The 23203-nt window shown below is 37.9% G+C and overlaps 1 protein-coding gene across 12 annotated transcripts in view; it reads right to left on the bottom strand.

The window, feature by feature from the left end:
• Positions 1-1240: 1240 nt before the first annotated feature.
• Positions 1241-23203, bottom strand: part of nfia (nuclear factor I/A) — a 617449-nt gene continuing 595486 nt past the window's right edge. For all 12 annotated transcript variants that reach the window (XM_052010740.1, XM_052010745.1, XM_052010741.1 and 9 more), the window contains one exon: positions 1241-6997. In XM_052010740.1, the coding sequence (XP_051866700.1) occupies positions 6980-6997 (18 nt within the window). In that variant the 3' untranslated portion in view covers positions 1241-6979. The remainder of the gene's footprint in view (positions 6998-23203) is intronic.

Below are 23203 nucleotides of genomic sequence, written 5' to 3' on the forward strand. Positions count from 1 at the left end.
AAAAACAGTAAATAGTCTTCTTTGTCTTGGGCCAGGGTTAAACCAGCAAATGAACACCAGATAGGTTTCCCAGTGTAAATACTGGAAAATCTGCGAAGGTTCAGACATCACCCCAGACTCCATGAGGAGTCTAACATCAGTGTGCAATCAGGGAATTGTTAGCGATCCACTGGGCAAAAGTTCAGGAATTTACAGTTTGTGTGGGAGAACCGAACTTCAGCACAGTTACAAGTCCAAACTTTGATTCAGAATAAAATTCAACATATTAACCAGCGGAACAAGGGAAGATTAACGTATAATTGAGAATCAGAAATATAAAATGTTACAAGATAAATGCCATATAATATGTGGACATTCAAGTGAACGTAACTAGCATAACATGAGAAGGTGGAAGGATGTTAAAGGATCTCTTGAAACAAGTTGTAGTGCATCCAGATTTCATTAGATCCCAAGGCCTGTGACATTACTAAAAGGGCATTGCATGCTTTCATTGATGAAAATGTGCCACTCACTTGAAAACAAGGCTGGGTCTGATTAGGTAGGTGGGGTGGGGGGGAGACAGTGCCAGTGACAGTGATTGTTGCCTGCGGTCTGTTAGCTGAGCAGGATAAATGGCTTTGGAGGCAAGGGGGTGTAAGCAAGGTCACAGCTGGCCAGAGAGGACTGCAATCAAAGTCAACACGAGAAGGGAATGGGTGGCAATCAATTAATGAGCATAGGTAGAGGACAGATTTAAAGATACGGCCGTCTTTATGGACTTCTGCTATGGAGTGGGGTAGCAAGTTGTGGGAGAGATGGGGTCAAGAGTGACACTGGGAATTCAGAAACAAAATTGGGTGGGAAGGTTTTGTGTGGAGTAATTTGTATGGCACTTTATCAGGTCTCTTGGAGACATCTTGAACCACTTCCCATTGAATAAAATATGATATGAAAACAATTTTGAAAGAGATGATCAAAAACTACCATTAAAAATCAGTGAAGTACTCTGTAATAACACTAATGGGACTATCTTATCAGTACTGTAATCTGGTAAAATGTATGGTTGTAAAAGCAAAAGGAGACAATGCAAATAAAGTTCAATTTTGGCATATGGGCTGGTGGCTGATCAATTGCCTCATACTATCTTCCTGCTTTTCCTATTTGGTGAGGGAGTTCCACCACCATCTCACCACTTTTCTGAATGATGTTGCTTTGCCACTGTATCTAAAAGACACCATAATAATAAGTCATGAATACAGGGTACAGTAGCATTAGCATTTTATTTTCCTTTTTTTGTTGCATAGGAAATGCAGCACTTGCTTCCAGTAATCGTATTGTAATGTGAGAAGGTGGTAGCACTAATGGTTGAATACAAGAGTTAAACTAATCCACACCAGCTCAAAACTTGCAGAGATTTAGTTGAGTAAGAATTGATGCCCACAGTGTTTCTCAACCAATAACATACTTTCACATACACGTTTTTTTTTTAAAAAATGACCACGAGAACAGAATCATTGCCAGTACTAGAGGCACAACATTTTTACTGAATTCATCTAAAGTAAATGTTCAACCGTGCATGAAACTAAACAGCCATTTCTTTAATTCTCATTTTAAAAATACGTGCTCTGGTGTGAAGGTAGGGGTGGGCACGGGTACCCATTCTCCCATCTGTTAAAGTGCTACCTGCTCCCAAAAATCTGAAGTTCTTTTTAGTCCTTCTGTTGGGGAAGGAGCTTCTGACCCGGACAAAACAGCACTGCTGCACAGTAATGGGACGGTAAATGCACAGACGTCATTAAAAAAAAATTAAACTGAATCGCGTGCGATGCCACTTATAGGTAACTGTCAGGTAAGTTTTATTGGGTACACAGTTTCTAAATTTGGAACTGTGCCCACCCCCTCGGGTGAAGCAAAATAAACAAACAAAAATAAGTAATACTGAAAATGTTTTTAAAAAGTAAATGTATTACCTCAAAAAAAACTGAAAACACCCCAAAAAATAGACAGATGGGTTCTCAGTGAAATATCTTTAAAACTATCTGACAAGAACCAAGTAAGGAAAAAAAATGACTAACATAAACTTGAGTAATATTTATACAGCTCAATAAGCATTATGGAATAGCATGCAGTAATATTGTATGGTTACTTTACATTTGCTTAATCATCATCAGGAGAAGGTTCTGACAGACAGCGAAGGCGACCGTTGTAGAAAATTGTAGTTCAGAAGATTCATATAATACAGATTTCACAGGCACCACTTTTTTGTAATGTTTCAGGTAATATGCTGGTATTCTTATTTCTTTATTTTATCTAAAGCTGGCATTTATAATAATGACAAAAGGCAAGGATTGACGTAAACTCAATAGATACCAAGGTTAACCATAGATTTTGTGCATAGTTCTCATGCAGAAAACACTGCTACGCGTTTACACTGTCATAAAGCAAGTGAAGTGAGCCCAAGTTGTCACATTTCGTTGCCAGCCTGTAATAGCACCATGTAATGGATTTGCATTTAACAGTAAATTTAATTATAAACTTGGTGACACAGTATTCATTACAATTAAGTGCTATGGAACAGCTTCAATGTTACCTGCCACACATCAAAGCAATTTTCAGTATTGTTTGCAAACTTTTTTTGAACTTTTTTTTAATTAAAAAGACCTTCTAAGTTCCGAGCTGTTGTACAGCCTCGGTTTGCAATTGCAAAGCTGGGTTTTACTGTCAAACGCTGATGCATGCATTACTCTCAAGACAAGACTTTTTTTATTTTAGTGCATCTGAATCCTGCCAAGTGCCATTAAAGCTCTCCTTATATTATCAAGCCAATCTCAAAGTCATGTTCTTATGGTATTTTGTTCCATGGAGGCCTTCTATCAAAGATATTTCCAGAGACACAATTCAAAGTGTAATATTGTTTGACATTCAAAAAAATCACTACAAGGAAAAAAAACTGTCTCAAGCTGTGTGTTTGATTTTTTTTTGTCCAGTATATATTTTATCAACACTGCCACTACAAAGCTGCAATATGCATGAAGAAAAAAGGTGAGAGAACCTGTCATGGAACTTGAATATTACTGTGGGCTGACTGAATTCTGCAAACTATGCTTTCGAGAGGAATTTTCATTCTTGTGTGGTCTTTATCCCTTCTCCCATCCTTTCTTATAAAGAATAGCTGTTCTAGAGCTTCAGGCAATTTCTAGTCTGTCTGTATTATTTGACTAAGTTCAACTTTGACTCTGAAGTCAGTCAATCAGAACTGCTAACTTATTGGCAGACAAAAACCCATGATCATTGTTTTGCAAAGTAACTAAAAACAGAAACATACATTTCTAACCTGATATTGTAGACTCTAAGCTTGCTTTTGTTGTACCTCAGCAACATTCTTAGGGTTACATTCTAAAGAGGATGCAAACATAATTCAATAATCAAAGGGTTAAGTTATTACATTTACCCAGTCTAATGGTTGGGTGGGGAGTAAAGAAAAAATAATCACACCTCCCTTTTATTAAAAGAATGACATGCTGTCCATACCTCCTAAATGAAACCGAATTCTCATTTTGTTGAGTTTTTGATATTGTGAAAGAGAATTAGCTTAATAATACTTACGGCCCCAGTCTGTTTCATCCATTACCCTTTTGCCTACATACTATCTTTTTTCCAAACCTTTTAAAAAACTTTTCCTTTTTTTTAAACTTTAAATTTGTTCAGGTTCCCTTAGCATCTTTCAGACTTGAAACAACAAATACCTTCAAAAATACAGCATGTAATGTCCATTTATAATGGTTTCTCAGTAGCCTATACTTTATAAGTATAGGAATATGCCATACCAATCAAAGAAGAAAAATAAAGTACTTAAATACATACAAAAAAGGAAACAGGAAAGTTTATAACTCAAATCCAGTTCCCAGAGGAATAGCAATACTACGAATGCTGCCTTATAACCAACAATCAGAAGATCCACTAAGCTAAGTTGACAGATTTTTTTTCTCATTTTAACAATGTTACAAAAGTTCCTGCATTACAAAATAGGGCAGATTAAATCAGTGTAATTAATACAACTATACAACATACAAATTACAAATCTGCTGAATGGGCAGCTCAACTTTTTTTCTTTCCTTGCTTTGCAGCCATGACTAAATCACACTCACCAACAAAAAAATTTAAAAAAAATTAACTGCCCGAACTATTGCTTTTTTTAAAAACTGTTTTAAAAACAGGGTGCATTTTTTTTTACTTATTATTTTGTATGTACAACCAATTCTACTCATAAACCTTGGCATTTAACAAGGTTCCTACAAAAAAAGTTTGTCCGTGCTATTCCCTTCACTGTGAAGCACTGCAAGCTGCTCTTTATAGTGCACATATGTCAATGTAATGCCCAGCTACGTGCTAAAGGAAGGCTAAGGATGTGGATTACAAGAAATTACATCAAACAATTACAATCACACAATACGGTATTGTGGAACACTTACTCACCACTTAGTAGACACCTATCAAAATCCAGAAACTTGTTTTAATCATTTTAATATACATAATCAGTAAACAATTTGAAAACTTGGAAGTTTCAAATGTGCATATAAAATGGGCATTTTTTTGTTTTTCTTGAATGCAAATTCCTTGCAGTCTGCTATGCTGACAAAAATATGGGTCTGGGATTTGAATGAAAGTTTAAGGCTCAAATGTGAACAAACTGTTCTGAAATTTGTTGGAGCAGGGTTCAGCTTAGTGCTTCACAGTTCTACTGCAACTCTAAGGAGAGCCCTTCCTGTCTGTGCATTCAGCGTTTACAATTTACAAGACAAACACCTAACAGACTGCATTAACAGCAGCACCAACTTTGGTCAAATAAAAAAAAATAAAAGTAAAACTTGCTAAGCATTTCTACATGATAAATCAGGTATTGCATATTTTTTTCATATATCTGGGAAAACAAAGGAAGACGCCAAATAATATTAAAATGTAGCAACATCCAAAAAATACTGATACACTAGCATCTACAAATTTCAAAAGTACTGACCGTAAAGAACAATGAAATCTAATCCTATCTGCGGCAAAACTGATTTGTTTTCTACATGTTGAAACTTTACAATGGCTGACATCAATGTCGCATTTAAAAAGTGTCTCTGATTGCTACACCAGGAAAAGACCCAAGAGGATTGTTACATTATAGGAACATGTGCAATGATTCCACGTATAATTGCTATCCAGGGCAAGGCACATTGATGCGGAATTTTTTTTATATTATTCGTGCAAATCAAGAAACTTATTCCATTAGGGAAAAAGTGAGGAGCAAAAGTGTCTTCCCAAGACTTTCTGTTTACTGATTGTATAGGACAGTAGTAGAGGCCCTTTTCTTAGGCCCAACAAGTACAGTTCAAAAGGCAAGTGCCCGGAATAGGGATTATATTTCTTGTGTCTTAATGCACTATACATTTCTCCTACATTGTCTATATAAAAATTAGTCACTAACACTAGATCATGCATTTTAAATGTCTGATTGGCTGGCAAGCCAAGCAGAGAATATATACGGTTGGTATACCATGGGAAAATGGTTTGTTAAATATTTGCGAAGCATGCCTCATAGCATGGATGAGGGTTTGCTTTGCTGTTTGGTCAAAAATCTATTTCAATGCAGTGTTTTTTTTGTTTCTTACATGTACAAGTTACTTAAATTGATACGGATAAATTCCTAGATACAACATGTGGATCTGAATTCTAGTGTTCCAAGGTGGAACAATGAAAAACTCGTCAAGATTTTAATCTGTGTACTGTGTCTTTGAACTTAGAAAGAACTTTACTTATAGTACGATGTGGCGATTTTCTATTATGTGCTTAGTTAAAACAATGAGTAGCTATAATTTTGAATGTAGTTTACATGATCTGGTAAAAGCACCATTAGCTTTTTTTTAATTTTTTTTTAAATCTTCCTTCAGTTTACTTGAGGGATGCAAGTTTATTTTAAAAAAAATAAAAAAAGCAAAAAATAGCTCCCCTTTTTTTCTTGCAAGGCTATGATTTTACCCCGATAGTTTAGAGTCCTGGGGTGGGAGGACTTGGAAAACAAAAATAGAATTTTCAACAATCTCTATCATACAAAGATATTTAACTATCCAATGAAATTGCACTTTACTCAATTAATCAAAAAAATTAAACCTTTTTGATTGATTCCTGTCAGTTTCAATCAAAGCAGACCATCCTCCCCAGTTTGCATGGATTTCTCATTTTTAACAATTTATCTTATTGTTATCGGAGAAAAAAAAACAAAACAAAAATGGTGTGAATGCAGCATTTCAACCTTCTTGGTGTGAGATGTTTGAATTTTATATACCTTTTAGGATGCCTATCGGAGCTATGATAATTAATGTGCGTCGGTATATAGCTTGGATTGTGTTTAATAAATTTTCTGGAAAAAAAGAAGAGCTGTATTTTGTGATATGTTGCAGAGAAAGCTGCCCTAGCTATTTCCATGGTGTTGTAGTATTTTATATCTTGCAGGATTTAGCTATGGAACTTCAAAATACATGTGTTTCATTATCTTTCACTAATATTTTATCTGTTGAGGGTCTCCTGCTAGCTGGAGATTGCCTGAAATAGTTAGACTCTACATAACTGTGTAATAATCACACAGCTGGTAAGTGATAGCGGACTATTTCTATCCGGTATGAGAGACTACCTTGCTATGCCTATCTTCTACTATTAAAACACTTCAGAATTTTCTAATAGAGCCTAAGTATTTCAGTACCTCAGTAACAGACCCTTACATATCAATAGCACGGTAACAAAAATGACGAGTATGACCAGTTCTTATTAAGTAAATCCATTGCTATGGTCTTCATCATTCAGCTTTTAGGCGTGCTGTTTCATGTCATTTTTTTTTCTGTTGAAATTCTATTGATCTCCCCTCCCCCCACAGCTTGAAGTGAAGTTGTCTTGCTCCCATGTTACAGAGTTGGGAAGGGGTCAGGTGGTCTGTCTGCTGGGTGGCGGGAAGCTATGGCCTTTATCCCAGGTACCAGGACTGGAAGAGAAGACACAAAGACACAGTGTTAAACTAAATGGGAATCAATCACATGCACTGTAACAAAGGTATCTTCTTATTTCTTAGTTTTTCTTAATATCCTATTCAATTTGTTCAGTAGTTGAATCAGAGAAGATGAAATATGAATAGAATATTGATTTTATTCACAATTATGACTCTCTTCACTCTGCAGATGCAAAAACTGTGACATTATACATTAAATGTACTTTATCCAAGATCCTAAAAGAAAGACTGTTAGCAGAGAAGAATATCCATTACCATTTGCCCTTTCAAATTCATGTAGCAGGTCACTGCCTAACTGCAAAGATCCTGCTGATGGGTCAAACTTGAATTATTAACTTAACTTTCTCTTTTGGATGCTAAATGAACTGGTACACATTAACCATATTATTTAAGCTTTAAATTTTCCTTCAAAACATTTTCTTCCACGTAAAGCAGTCCCAGAAAGAGCAACAATCAAGACTCAGCTTTTAGGTGTTTTCAATTTGTATTACAGCTTTACAATGTTAACCATTTAATGCAAATAAAGAAGTTGAAATATCATGGAGTATAGGAATAGACAATTTATACAAATGACTTGGATGAAGAAGGCACTAATGGTACGAGTTTGCTGACGACACAAAGATAGGTAGGAAGGTTAGTTGTGAAGAGTACCTGAGAAGACTTTAAAAGATTATAAAGACAGATTGTAAGAGGGCAAAGATATGCCTGAAGGGGAAAAAGTGAAATGTCCATTTTGGCCAGAAAAAAACAGCCTATATAAATAATGAGAGATTGCAGAACTCTGAGATGCAGAGGCAAAAATCTGAAGAAAATTGTAGATGCTAAAAATATAAAATAAAAACAGAAGATGATAGAAATACTCAGCAGGAAAGAGATGCAGAGTTAATGTTTCATGCTGAATAATTTCAGGTCAACCTGAAATATTAAATCTATATCTCCTTCCACAGGTACTGCCTGACTGACTGGCTTTTTCCAGCAGTTTCTGTTTTTATTTCAAGGAAACAAAGGGATTTGGGTGTCAAATTCACAAAAGGCTATTTAGCAGGTATGACAATTAAATAAAACAGAACATTATTGTTTAGTGCTAGAAAAATATATAGGGCATTGGTAAGATCACATCTGGAGCATTCTGTACAGTACTGGTCTCCCTATTTATGGAAGGATCTGAATGTGTTGAAAGCAGTTCAGAGAGGGTTGCTAGACTGACTATGTGGAATGGATCGGTTGCTTTATGAGGAAAGGTTGGACAGGCTAGTCTTGTATCTACTGGAGTTTTTAAAAAGAGTGAGAGGGGACTTGATTGAAACATATAATACCCCAAGGAGGCTTGACAGGGTGGATGTTTCCTCTTGTAACTAGAGGTTACTGTTTAAAAATAAGGTGTCACCTGTTCAAGGCAGAGAAGAGGCATTTTTTTTCTCTCAGAAGGTCATGAGTCATGAGAACTTTTTTCCTTAAAGGATGCGAAGGCAGAATCTTTGAATATTTCTGAGGCAGACGTAGCTAGATATTTGATAATCAAGGAGGTGCAGTGTTGCTGCCCTAACTTGTAATGTGGAGCTGTGATTACAATCAGATCAGCCACGGTCTTATTAAATGGTAGAGGACCATATGTTTGTATATTTGTGCAACTCCATCAACTGATTCCGCCATTCAGATGCACAAATTCTTCATTTCATCCTCTCTTACATCTTGAATCCTGTTTTCAGGAGCTTAAGAGACTCTCAAATATAATTTTTGAGTGCAAATTAAACTATTCTTAATTATACTCCATTCAGCCTGTTTGAGCATCTAATGCACAAAAATGGGTCATTTAGGTGGAGTCACTTTAGTTCCTGGAAGAAATTAAGGCCCCTCTTTAAAGTGCATGTTAAGTTTGTTGCTCATAAAATCCTTAGTGTGGATTTTATTTTTGTGGCCAACAGGAGACATGATTACTAAATAAAATTTACCTGGAAATAACTTCTATATAATTTAAAGGTATATTACGAAAACAGCACTTGGACACGTTAGCCCATGTGTCAACATCATTGCAAATTTTCTTTTAAATAGACAAACCAGCTAAAATCTGAATTATGGTAAAATCTGGACAAGGCCCTTGAATGTATATTTTGGATACTCAGTACTCAGTCTACCATATGAAATCAAGATCTGCAGGACCAAGGCTGAATTCCAAGGGAGAGACCATAGGAGTTTCTACAACAGAAAAAGGAAGAAAGTAGCTAAAGTAAACATTGGTACCTTAGAGTATGAGACTGGGGAATTAATAATGGGAAATAGTGAAATGATAGAGATTCTGAATAATTATTTTGGGTCAGTCTTCATGATAGAGGACACTAAAACAAACAATAATAATAGATAACCAAGAAGCCACAGGGAGGGAGGACCCTAAAACAATCTCTATCACTAAAATAAAATCTTCTAGTTAAACTAATGGAGCTGAAGAATAACAAGTCCCCCAGACCTGATGGTCTGCATCTCAGCTTCTTCAAGGAAGTTGTGGCAGAGAAAGTGAATGTGTTGGATTTCCTGGATTCTGAAGAGGTCCCAGAGTATTGCAAAACCAATATAATACTCTTCAAGAAAGGAGGGAGACAGAAAGCAGGATTTAGAAAATCATATGACAATCAAGCAGTCAACATGGTTTTATGAATGGAAAATTATATTTGACAAATTTGCTAGAGCTCTTTGAGGATGTAAAAAAACTGGGAAGGTAAAGGGGAACTGGTAGATATAGTGTATTTGAATATCGAGAAGTTGTTCAATAAGATGCCACATAAAAGGCTACTACACAGGATAACACAGGATTGGTGGTAATATACAGACATTGACTGGGCAGTGACAAACTAACAGAGTCAGGATAAATGGGGTATTTTCAGATTGGCACTCAGTAGTTCCTGAGTGCCACAGGAATCAGTGCTAGGGCCTCAACTATTTATAACTTACATCGATGGATGAAAGGAACAAGTCCACTATAACTAAATGTCCTGATGACAGAAAGATTGTGGGGTTAGCAAGATGCGAGGATACAAAAAACCCAGTAAAGAGATACAGATAAGTTAAGTGAATGAGCTAGAAGTTAGCAGATGGGATATAATGTGGGAAAATGTGAGATTATCCAGTTTGGAAGGAAGAATGGGAAAGCAATTTTTTATTTCAATGGAGTCCAACTGATTTAAATCATCTGCTTTTGATGATCTTATTTTCATTTCTCCTTGCTCCAGAGGTATGAATAAGCAGAAACAGTTTTGCACATTCACCCTGTGAACCTCTTCAAAATGAAAGCCCTTCATCAGGTTTCTTTCTTGTCTTTTCTTTTCCTGAGGAAAAAGCTCCAACCTTCCCAATGCACATCACCAGTTGCTGCATCTGGCCAATTACTCCAGGATGTACTTACCCACCAACTGTCGACACCATCATCTTTTCTCTTTGAATCAGAACTGTATACAAACACTGTTTTGCCTGCAAAAGTTTGTACTTCAAAGGTAAGTAACCCCATCCCACCCCCCACTATTCAAGGCTGACAGTTATTACCCATCCGCACTAATCCTGGGAAAGTACTGGTGGAACACGTCTTTGAACCACTCCAGTCTTTGCAGCAGTTATAAACAAATTAATAGTTTGCTTGATCACTTCTGAGAATAGTTCAAAATCAACCACTTAGGAGTGGGACTGGATTCACCCAAAGGCCAAGCTGGAAAAGGATGACTGGCTTCCATTACTACAGACCGTTAGTCTGCTGTCCAGACTCGAGTTACTGAATGAAGACACAAGAGACAGCATATGCTGGAATCCGGAGCAACACTACCAGCTTTTTCCTAGTTGTTAAATTGAATTAAAATTCTTAAACAGGCACCTTGTAGGTCTACATCTCAACTCCAGTAAAACATAACCAATACATCACCATGCAGTGTGTGCTGGAAAGGGTTAAAGTTGAAAGTATAAGGTTCTTTATTCAAAACCAGCACGAGTCCACAGACTTTAATGCAACTCAACATCAATTAGCAGATCAATGCAAAGGGAATACTGCAGCTTCAGCACAACCGCAGATGGCTGGTATTTAGTCTGTATGCTTGGAAAATTGGTATTCAATCCTGCTGTTTAAGCTGCTTTGCTAATTGATAAAAAAGTACTGTTATAATGAAAAAAAGATTAGTTCTGGAATGTTATTTAATATTTTATTATGAGAAAAGCAATGTATATTTATATATTTCTAATAAGTTGATTTACAGCCAATACCCAATAAAGGACTTCAACAATATCCTTGTCTTGTGGCTGAAATATTTTAAATGTTTGGAGGATGTAATTATTTATTTTAGAGCAACATTTTGTTTGAAACTTTAATTAACAAATTAAGAGGAATACACTTATGTAACAGTCAATATTTGGCCAATCAACGATCTTTGAAAATTTGTCTGCAGAAGTAAACTCTCTAAAACCAAAAGAGAAACAAAGAACACTATATTTGCTGAGACTTGTTCTAAATTGCATTTACAATTAAAATGGGCGAGAACACAAAGTAATGTGAAAACTTTTTTTACTGCCAGTCTCCTTAATTAAAAAAGAATGATGTTCCCTGCCAAATAATACTAAGCTTTTGTCAACAGGGGGTGCAATTGTACACAGCACCTTTCTCCTCTCTTAACTGCACAGCGTAAGTCTGCAGTGCTTTTGCCCTCCCTTTTAAATTAAAACAAGGTTCTTTCCACTTCTTACTATTCACTGCCTGGCAGGCAAGGTTACCCAAGAGCAGTCCTGTAATCCTTCACAGAAATTTGCTTTATTGATTACTCTGGTCTATTGTTCCCTTTTTAAGTCCCCCAAGTTCAAGTTCATCCTGGTGTTACATCATGTCTGGTTTCCATTGGTTACCAGACAGACCCAGACGTGACTATCATTATCAAGAAACACTCTGCTCTCCACCCACCAGCCTTCAAGCGGTTCTGACGTAGCAGCTCTTCGGTCAACACATTGAAGTATTTATTCTGTCTAATTTATGGCCCATGCTGTAAATGAGAATACAGTCCAAAGAGCAACACTGTTGTATATTTAATTAATCAGCCTTTTTCAAACATATGGGTAAATTAGACAATAGCTCAATTACTGCATTTTTCTCCAAATACACACAAGAAGTCTACTGCTTGCCCATGCACCCCCCAACCGCCCCCCCCCAACACACACACAGCAAACCCCCTCCTGCCAAAAAAAAAGTACCAGCACTAGAAAATAACCTCTAAGCCAGAGGCTGGTTTTCTCAAATTTTGAACTGTTGACATTTGATGAAATACTTCAACTGTTTGATTGCATTTTGTTAAATCAGAGTGAAGGTTGCTTCATTTAGCTCTACAAATCAACTTGTGACATTTTCTTTCATTTACAGCTGTGACGCATGCTCAAAGCCACTTTAAGGTTAGTTTTTAATCAACAGAACTTGCTGACTCTGTACTCTTTGCCACGCAGCACATCTCCTCTGTGCTTGTCTCGCTGTTACAATAGGAAATTTCTTACAGTATCAATAACAAAATGTCATTTGAAGTATTGCTTAGGTACACAGCACTGCAGTAAATTTTACCAAGCAAATAACGCAAAATTTTCTTTCTGGTACAAAACAAGCACCAGTCTCCATAGCATTACTCAACATTCCGGTGTTGCTCCTTCCTGCATGGTCTCCCTTTCCCTACCACCCACTTCCATTTCAATCAATACAATTCAGTATCATAGTTTGAATGTCTCATTGTAATTAATGCTCTTTTGTACTCTTAATTGTGACAAATGGAAACCCATTCATGAAAAAAGGCTCCTTCCTGGAAAGTGTGCAACAGAAGTTAGATTTAACTGTTTTCCTTTCACTTATTGTACAATGTTAACCCATTTTCTGTCAGCATACTGGGCTATTTTAAACAAATACATTTATACAAAACCATAAGAAATAGGAACAAGAACAGATCATCCAGCCCTTCTGAGCCTGCTACACCATTCATCAAAATCATGACTGATTTCTACCTCAGCACCATTTTCCAGCACTGTCTACATGTCATTGATACCCATATTGTTCAGAGACTTATCTACCTCCATTTTCAATGAGCCTCCACAATCCTCTAGGGTAGATACTTGCTAAAGGGTTACCAACCTTTGAGTAACGAAATTTCTCCTCATCTCAACCTTAGTAGCCTACCCCTTATTGTGAAACTCTGTTCACTGGCTATACACTGCTGAGTCTGGGGAAACATCCTCCCTGTATCTCGCCTATCAAGACCTTTAAAAATACTGCATGTTTCAATGAGATCTCCTCCCATTCTTCTAAACTCTAAAGAATACAATCCCAATCTACTCAATCTTTTTTTTATTCCAAAATAAACTTTATTCATAATAAAAAAAATTATAAAACAGTGCAAGCCTTTACATTCTTGTACAGATCATTCATTAGTGTTACCTTTTTATATAAAAAGCAGCACTGATGCCACACGTGTGGCTCCCTGGGGGCTACCCAGTCCCATATTTACAATACTTAGGGGCTTTCTCGCCTGACCCTGCCCCTCCCTCTCCAGTGACATAAGAACCCTAAACTGTACATGATTGCAATAAGACAAATAAATCAAATCCTCTCGTGATAAAGGCTGACATATCAATTGCATTCTTAATCGCATGCTCCACCTGCATATTAACCTTTAGTGACTTGTGTACAAACATATCTAGGTTCCTTTGAACATTAACACTCTCTTAACCATTACATGCACCAAAGTGGATAACCCCATATTTTTCCACATTATATTCCATCTGCCATGTTCTTACCCAGCTTGTCCATATGACTCCAAGGCCCCTTATATCCTTCTCAGTACTTACAATCCCACTTGGTTTAGTATTGCCAGAAAAATTGAAAATATGATATTTCATTCCGTCAGCCAAATTATCGATGCAGATTATGAAAAGCTGAGGCCCAAACACTGATCCTTGCAGTAACCCACTACTCACAGACAGCAAACCTTAGATTAATCTATTTATTCTTGCTCTTTACTTTCTGTCAGATAACCAGTTCCAATGTGCTCTGTCCTAGATGACCAACCATCTCATCAATTGTCTTCCAAAAATCCAAATACACTACATCCACTGGTTCCCCCTTATCTATTCTACTTGTCACATCCTCAACGAACTGCAGCAGATTAATCAGACATGATTTTGATTTCATGAAGCAATGCTAGCTCTGCTTATTCCTGTTGTCCTTTTTTGTGGTGTTCAGTTATTACATCCTTCATTCCTGACTTCAACACTTTTCCCTACTATTGACATTAGGCTAAAAGATCAGTTGTGCCCCGTTTTCTCTCTCCCTTCTTGTTAAACAATGGGGTCACATTAACTACACTCTAATTCACAGGAACAATTCCAGAATCTATGGAACTTTGGAAGATGATAACCAGAGCACCCACTCGTTCTAAAACCACCCCTTTCAAAACACTGGAATGTAAATCATCAGGTTCTTCTGATTTGTCAGCTTTTAAACTCACCAACTTCTCTGGTATTATTTTTTGAGTAATACTTGGTTCCTTTAGCTTCTCATTTTTATTAGACCCTTGATTCTGGAATATATTCAACAGGTTTTATGTGTCTTCTTCTATGAAGACAGTTGCAAAGTAATTGTTTAATTCCTTTGCCATTTCCTTACTCCCCGTTACAAATTTTCTTGTCTCTGTCTGTCAGAGGCCTATATTTTCCCTTACTCGTCTTTTCCTTTTTATATACCTATAAAAGCTTTTAAGTTTTTTAAAATCTCTTTTTCCCCAGCAGTGGTGAAGGGTCTTTTACCTGAAATGTTAACTATTTCTCTTTCTACAGATGCTGCTTGATCTGCGGTGTTTCTGATAATTTCTGTTTTTATTTATGTAATAGCAATTAGATCATACACACGTTCTTCTACCTGTGCCATTAGTTCATTTACCTTGTTGTGAATGCTGTGAGCATTCAGGTACAGCACCCTTAATTAAGTCATCCTGATATTTTTCTGGCTGCTTGACATTGTTTTTGCTGTGGCTTACTACTTTTCTAACTTGCTTTTCCACTTTATTTCTCTTCTTCCTAAATTCCCATTTAGATTTCTGGCCTCCTTCTAAGGTAGATTAAACCATCTCAATAGCTCTAGCATGGTGGCGTAGCAGTTAGTGTGACACTATTACAGCGCCAGTGACTCGGGTTCAATTCCGGCCACTGTCTGTAAGGAGTTTGTACGTTCTCCCCATGACTGCGTGGGTTTCCTCCCACATTCCAAAGACGTACGGGTTAGGAAGTTGTGGGCATGCTATGTTGGCACCGGAAGCGTGGCAACACTTGCGGGCTGCCCCAGAACACTCTACGCAAAAGATGCATTTCACTGTGTGTTTCAATGTACATGTGACTAATAAAGATATTTTAATCTTAGTCTATCTTAAAAGCCCCTGCAGGGATAATGACCCAGCCTGTTGGGGTGCAGCCTGTCCAAAAGCAGCCCCCGACATGGCTTCAATCCCTCAGAATTCTAAAGCTAGCCCTCCTGCACAATTTCTGGGGAAAGTTACTGATAAAATAACAATTTATTCTGAGTGCTACAAGTGTTTAGAAATATGATTGGAATTGCCTTCTAAACTTAATTACAAAATAATCCATACTATACTGCAAAGGGATATGAAACAAAGGAAACCTGTATTCAAAAACTCCTTTGCACAGTTCAGCTGAAATCCCAGCAGCAACGTGAGAAAAGATCTACTGGCACGCCCAGGTATAACACCTCCCATTGATGATGTACAATTCTCTCCAACCTACTAACAAAATATAAACTGATTGTGTTACCTCCTAACAACTGTAGGTTCTCACTTGATGAAACTGCATTCATTATATGAAGTAACTAAGCAATGACAGGATCATCACACACTAATTACAGTGCACAGTGACAGTACGACCAAAATATTTATCCACTACAGCATGTTTGCTGTTCAAATAGTGTGATTTTGCATAAAAGATACTAGAGGCAGAGACTAATGGGCCACATTTATTTACTTTGGCACCTTGTGATATATCTGAAAGTGGAGGTGAGAGCCTTTTAAGGCAACAAAATGTGTTTTGCAAAGAGTGCTCGCAGCATAACCATATAGTGCTGTGGGATGATCAATACAAGTACAGGATAAAAGACTGCATAGGCAGGCCACGAAATAGTGGAAGGGATACAGAAAGACCCAAGAGCTATGGTGGTAACCTTTCTCTTCTTAAGCTGATTTTCTCATTCTGGAGAACATCAATCCCCATGAGACACCACTAGGTAACTTTATCTGAACGTGCTGCCATGCCGAGCAGAGTCAAAACTGTGATATTTGAGATCAAGCCAAACTGTGCGCATTCAGGTCAACTGTGGTCTATCCCAAGGTCAGCTCCAATCACACAGTAGGAAGACTAATATCAATGAGTTAAAAGGGGATCTTGCCCAGAAGGATTGAAATCAAAACAGAAAGGCAATACAGCAGTTGATCAATGAGAACCCTTCAAAATGGCAAAATAGAGATGAATGGATGGAGAAAATTCAAGGGGGAAAGCAAAGGTATTCAAAGCTCAAATTCCATGGATGAACTAAATACCTTAAATAAAAGTAGTATAGGAGGATTACAGCAAAGAACCAAGATGAATACGGAAAATACAGAGGAGATCTTACATGGAAAAAGGGAAAATACAGAAACTATGAGTATGGAGATAGACTAATAGCAAACATAAAAGAAACAACAAAAATCATTTTTAAATATATAGATGGTAAAAAAAAATGACAGGACAAGAAAGGAAATCTTGTGGAGGCAGACTATATGGTTGAGGCACTAAATGAGTATATTGCATCTGTCTTCTTTACAAAAGAGGATGGTACCAATGTGGCAGTAAAGGAGGAGGTTGTTTTATAACAATATTGAATGGATAAAAATTGATAAAGTGAAGGTACTTTAAAGGTTGGCAGAACTCAAAGTTACCTGGTCCAGATCACTGACAAGTAAGAGAGTGAGTGGTGACAGAGGACTGAAACAGAAGAGAAATAAATCCAACATAACATTGGAAACAAATAATGTCAGAAATGGGAAAAAATAATTCAGAAAATTAATCGGCATGAATTTGAACTCTATTGATAAAGTAACAGGGGGATTTGATGAGAGTACGGCAGCTGTTGTGTGCATGGACTTTAAAAGGACAACTGATAAAGTCCAGCATACAAGATTTGTTAGCAAAATGAAAGCCTATGAGGTTAAAGGCAAAGTGTCAGCACAGTTAGAAAAATAGCTGAAGGACTGAAAGTAGATAATGTTTTTCAGACTGGAGGCACGAATTTGGTTATATTCCTGAGTTGTTTTGAGATAAATGTGATTTAAATGTATTATGTTGAAATCTTTCTGATAAATATTATTGACCAGACTTAGATATAAAGCTATAATTTCAATATTTGCACATTAAGGAGAGTAAAAATCTTCAGGAGGTCTTGGACACATGTGCCAAGTGAAATTTAATACTTAGAAGTGTGAAGAGTGGCCTGGGATCTACAGAAATAAGTTTGTTTTAAACTGGCAAGACAAGTAGAGAAACCTAAAAGTAAAACTCAGATTAGCCTTATTACTAGTGACACAGAATTTAAAAAGAAGTTGGTCTAAACCTTTAAAAGATATTTTCATGCCTTAGCTGAAGTAGAATATTCACTTCAAAATGCCTTTGTCTGGGTTGTCAAGGTCTTATCAAGGATGCATAAAAAATACATTAAAATGGGGATGGAGGATTAAATTGCCCATCCCACTTCCACTCTGACCAATCTGTTTGTGGCCTCCTGCACTGTTACAATGATGTCCAATGTAAGCTTGAAGAACAGCACCTCATCTTCCATCTGGCATATTGCAGTCGTCTGGATTCAATATCAAATTACTCGATTCTGGGTAACTAGCTCTTTGGCCTTGCACCTTAAAATACATTATACTGCACATTCTCTATAACTGTAACACTTCATTCTGCATTCTGTTATTGTTTTCCCTTGTACTACCTCAATGCACTGATATGATTAAATGTTCTGTATGGATGGCACGCAAAACAAAGTTTTCCACTGTACCTTGGTATATGTGACAATAATATACCAATTTACCAACTTCTTTCTGCCTGGCTATTTCTACCCGTCATCATTTTGGCACAATTTTTCTTTTATATGAGTACAGTCTGGCCTGTTGGGCATCTATAGCCTTGCTATTCACAACAGAGTACATAGACAAAGAAGTATAATGAGATTCTAACTGCTACATTTGGACTCATCCTATCAGAGATATTCCTTTTGTTCTGCTCATCCCTCCCTCCTTCTCTGCTGCTGAAAACTAATATTTTTCTTCTCTTTCCCAGTTCTGACAAATGATCTCGGACCTGAAACATCAACTATTTCTCTTTCCACAGATGCTGCTTGACCACTGAGTGTTTCCAGGATTTTCTGCATAGATTCAATGTGGATACTTCAGTGCAGTACTGATGAGGTAATGCCCTTTGAATGAGGGATTAAATTGAAACTCTTCTGACCCATTCTCTTCAACAGAAGTGCATTAAATTGATTAAATACAACAGCTTCTAACCTGGTTTAAATTCCTAATATATATTGAAAATGCTACAGGTAAGGCTGGAAGAGGGAAAAAATAACACACAAGACGCTGGAGGAAGTCAGCGAGCAAGGCAACTGCTATGGAGGGAAACAGACAGTCAATGTCTCAGGTCAAGACCCTTCATCTGCAGGTTCCAGCATTTGCAGTCTCTTGTGTCTTGAAAAAATGGACAAGTTAGCACTAACGAAGAATGTCGCTACAGAAGCTGAGTAAAGAGGACTAAATGTATCACATGCTAAGTTAATAAAGATTTTGGAGCTTATACCGATGCAATAGGCACCTGCAAGATTTAGTGCATACGGAATTGAAACAAGGGATACCAAATATTCATAAAATAATATAAAAGCTATTGGTTGTCTATTGTTAAAAAGAATACAACTACACATGCTGCTGGTTATAAAGTCATCAGTGCTGGACACTTGTCGAACCTTTTAAAGAATGGTATGCAGTCAATTAGCATGAGAAAATATATATGTGAATATTATATGATTTACATACAATAACAAAGAAGGGATGGTTAAAGCATCTATGTGATTTTGACTAAAAAGTGAATGAAAATGAGGTTATACTTATCATGGTTCCAAATTGTCTCCATGTAAAACAATTACATATGCACTTCAGAAAATTGTGTTTTTGGAAGCAATTCACTAATAGCATCTTGCAAATCAGGAATACTTCTTTAACAATCTTAGCTTCCTTTTCAAATTGTAGTGTATTACACCATAACATTACAGCAAAGGATCTTTCAGGAATCCCATCTTAAAAATCTCTGGCTGCCCTTCTTCAGTATTCAAGGTGAAACGTGAGTGGAAATTTTGCAGTTTAAGATGCAGATTTAGTTCTTCTACTGCTATTCAAAAAGCAATGTAATCTCATCCTCGCCAAAAGTGCTGACTAAGCATTTAATAACTGCCTGCATGTGTGTGTCATTTCAAAGGTATTCAGCTCATGTAATGCAGAGCAGTCACACATAGAATATGGTGATAAAACACTGTTTTAATCGTGAATACTGATCTTGTATTGCTATGCTGAATAAAACAACAGTTTATATTGTTCATCAGTCAAAGTTCTAGAGGTCTGTGTAATCTCTAATGAGTTTAAACCCAAACAATTAGAATTGAAAGAACTGAATACTAATAGATTTCAGAAGTTCTGCCATTCAAATACATTCATTAATTACATTTAAAATTATTGAAAAATCCACATGAGTAACAACAGTGCCCATGTCTTGGGTCTCAGTTACAATCAATTTAAGTCTCTGGGATTGTCCACCAACCAACACAGTGGGCAGAATGTTTTCAGCAAAACTAGGGCATAGAATATTACCTGGGCATGAGAGCAAGGTGGAGAAAACTGTAAATGATCTGACAAATGGGAACACAATGAACAAATCCAGTATTCTTTTCATTTAAATTAATGAAAGAAAAACTAAGCAAGCTACGATATTGATACCCAATGTTTCCTGCTGATTTTCCTCTCTTCTCAGATGATACTCTAAGCCTTAGTCCAGGGTGTATATAAATATCTTCTCCAGTAATAGAACCATAGAACCATACAGCACAAAACAGGCCCTTCGGCCCACCGTGTCGTGCCGTCCATCAGACCACCCTCACACTACCTAACCCCTTCCTCCCGCATATCCCTCTATCTCACGTTCCTCCATATGCCTATCCAACAAGCTCTTGAACCTGTTCAATGTATCTGCCTCCACCACCACCCCAGGCAGTGCATTCCATGCACCAACCACTCTTTGGGTGAAAAACCTCCCTCTGACATCTCCCCTGAACCTCCCACCCATAACCTTAAAGCCATGACCTCTCGTCTTGAGCATTGGTGCCCTGGGAAGGAGGCGCTGACTGTCTACTCTATCTATTCCTCTCAATATTTTATATACCTCTATCATGTCTCCTCTCATCCTCCTCCTTTCCAGTGAATAAAGCCCTAGCACCTTAAGCCTCTCCTCATATTCAATACCCTCCAATCCAGGCAGCATCCTGGTAAATCTCCTCTGCACCCTCTCCAATGCCTCCACATCCTTCCTATAATGAGGCGACCAGAACTGAACACAGTACTCTAAAGGTGGCCTAACTAGAGTTTTGTAAAGCTGCATCATAACCTCGCGGCTCTTAAACTCAATCCCGCGACTTATGAAAGCCAACATCCCATTGGCCTTCTTAACTGCTCTTTCCACCTGTGAGGCAACTTTCAACGAACTGTGAATATGAACCCCCAGATCCCTCTACTCCTCCACACTGCCAAGTACCTTGCCGTTTACCCTGTACTCTGCCCTGGAGTATGTCCTTCCAAAGTGTACCACCTCACACTTCTCCAGATTGAACTCCATCTGCCACTTGTCAGCCCAGCTCTGCATCCTATCAATATCCCTCTGTAAGCTCCGACAGCCCTCCACACTATCCACAACACCGCCTATCTTAGTGTCGTCCGCAAACTTACTAACCCAGCCCTCCACCCCCTCATCTAAGTCATCTATAAATATCACAAAAAGTAGAGGTCCCAGAACCGATCCCTGCGGGACACCACTAGTCACTGCCTTCCAATCCGAGGGCACTCCTTCCACCACAACCCTCTGCTTTCTACATGCAAGCCAATTCCTAATCCACACAGCCAAGCTTCCTTGGATCCCTCGGCCTCTGACCTTCTGAAGAAGCCTACCATGAGGAACCTTATCAAATGCCTTACTAAAATCCATGTAAACCACATCCACCACACTGCCCTCATCAATCTTCCTGGTCACCTCCTCAAAGAACTCTATCAGGCTTGTGAGGCAAGATCTTCCCTTCACATGGATACGTTGTAATATTTCTTTGTGGGGGGTTGGGGAGGTGGGAACAACTTTGTCCTGTTGATTGTGCTGTTCCAGCTCAGGTAGAATGAGAAATTAAAATGATTTATTGATCCTCCCAAGTGTTTACAGATCAAGGAACTGAACCAAAGGCAGTCAAGGTGAAGACTTTAGGCCAGGACTATCTTGCTACCCGACTCCAAGAAGATTCTTGAATTTTAGTTACTTCACAGCAAAGTGGGGACAATGTGGGGGATAAAAAAAATTCTTTAAGATGTGAAAAATTGCCAGCGACTGCACTGAGTTCCCCAGATTTACTGTCTTGAATGGAGCATAATCCTTCAGAGATTCCCTCTTCTTGGATGTCTTTCTGGATGTTTGGGTCTCTGTAGCTGCCCAGATGTATGGGGATGGACAGGGACCACAGGCACCATGGCAGGATGCTGGTCCAGACCACTGAGGACCATGTGGACCCACTGTGATGGAATTCCTCTACCACTCCAGTGGACTCAGTGGGAATCTGCATTGTACTTTCGGCTACAGTGTGAGTTCTAGTAATTTTTTTTATTTGTTGGGGGTTAGCAAATGTGACCCTGCTATTCAAGAAAGGAAAGAGAGAAGCCTGACATCTGTAATTAGGAAAATGCTGGAATCTCTGAAGAAACAGATGTGATATATGACAGAGTCAATATGGATTTTGAAAGGGAAATCATGTTTGAGTGATCTTATGGAGTTCTTTGAGGACAAATCTCACAGAGTAGATGAGGGGAAACCAGTGGATGTGACAAATATAGGTTTTCAGAAGGCTTTTGATTAGGTCCCATTGAGGAAGTTGGTGAACAAAGTTGAAGCAGGAGGCATTGATGGTAAAATCCTAGTGAGTATTGAGAGTTGGTTAACAGAAAGAAAACAAAGAATAGGAAAAACATATCCTTCTCAGGTTGGCAGGCTCTGACTGGTGGGGTAACACTGGGATCAGTACATGTGCACCAACCATCTAATAATTTGCATCAACAAATTGGCTGAGGGAACCAAATGTAATACTTTCAAGTTTGCTGACAACATAATACTAAATGGGAATATGAGCAGTGATGCGGATGCAAAGAGGACTCAAGCGGACATAGGCAAGATGGATGAGGGGTAACAACGTGACAGATGGAGTACAATGTGAAAAATTGTGAGGTTAACTACTTCAGTACAAAACAGAAACAGAAACAGTCAAGTATTTTTTCAACTGTAAAAAAATGGGAAATGTCGATACTCTAAGGCACCTTAGGTCCTTGTATACACGTCACTAAAACCTGACAGGCAGTTGCAGCAGGCAGCTGGGCAGGCAAATGGTCTGTTGGCCTTTGTGACAAGGTCATTTGAGTATAAAAATAAAGATGTCTTACTTCAATTATATCCACCTTGGTGAGACCACACTTGAAGTATTCTTCATAGTTTTGATCCTCTTACTTAAAAGAGGATATACTTGCTACAGAGGAAATGCAACAAAGGACTGAACTGAGAAAAAAGATTCTTCAAAAGAGTGATGAATCTTTGGAGTAATCTACCCAGAGGCCTGTGGGCATTCAGTCATTGATTGCTTTCAAACCTGAGATCGATAAACCTACATATTAGAGTAATCAAGGAATATAGATATAGGGCAGGAAAATAGTGATGAAATAGATCAGCCATGGCTACATAAGACTGTATCATAAATGACAACAACAAGAGCAGGCCATGCAGTTTCTCCAGCCTGCACTGCCATTCAAT

The sequence above is a fragment of the Pristis pectinata genome, chromosome 3 (genome assembly GCF_009764475.1).
Source record: "Pristis pectinata isolate sPriPec2 chromosome 3, sPriPec2.1.pri, whole genome shotgun sequence".
Classification (NCBI taxonomy): domain Eukaryota; kingdom Metazoa; phylum Chordata; class Chondrichthyes; order Rhinopristiformes; family Pristidae; genus Pristis; species Pristis pectinata.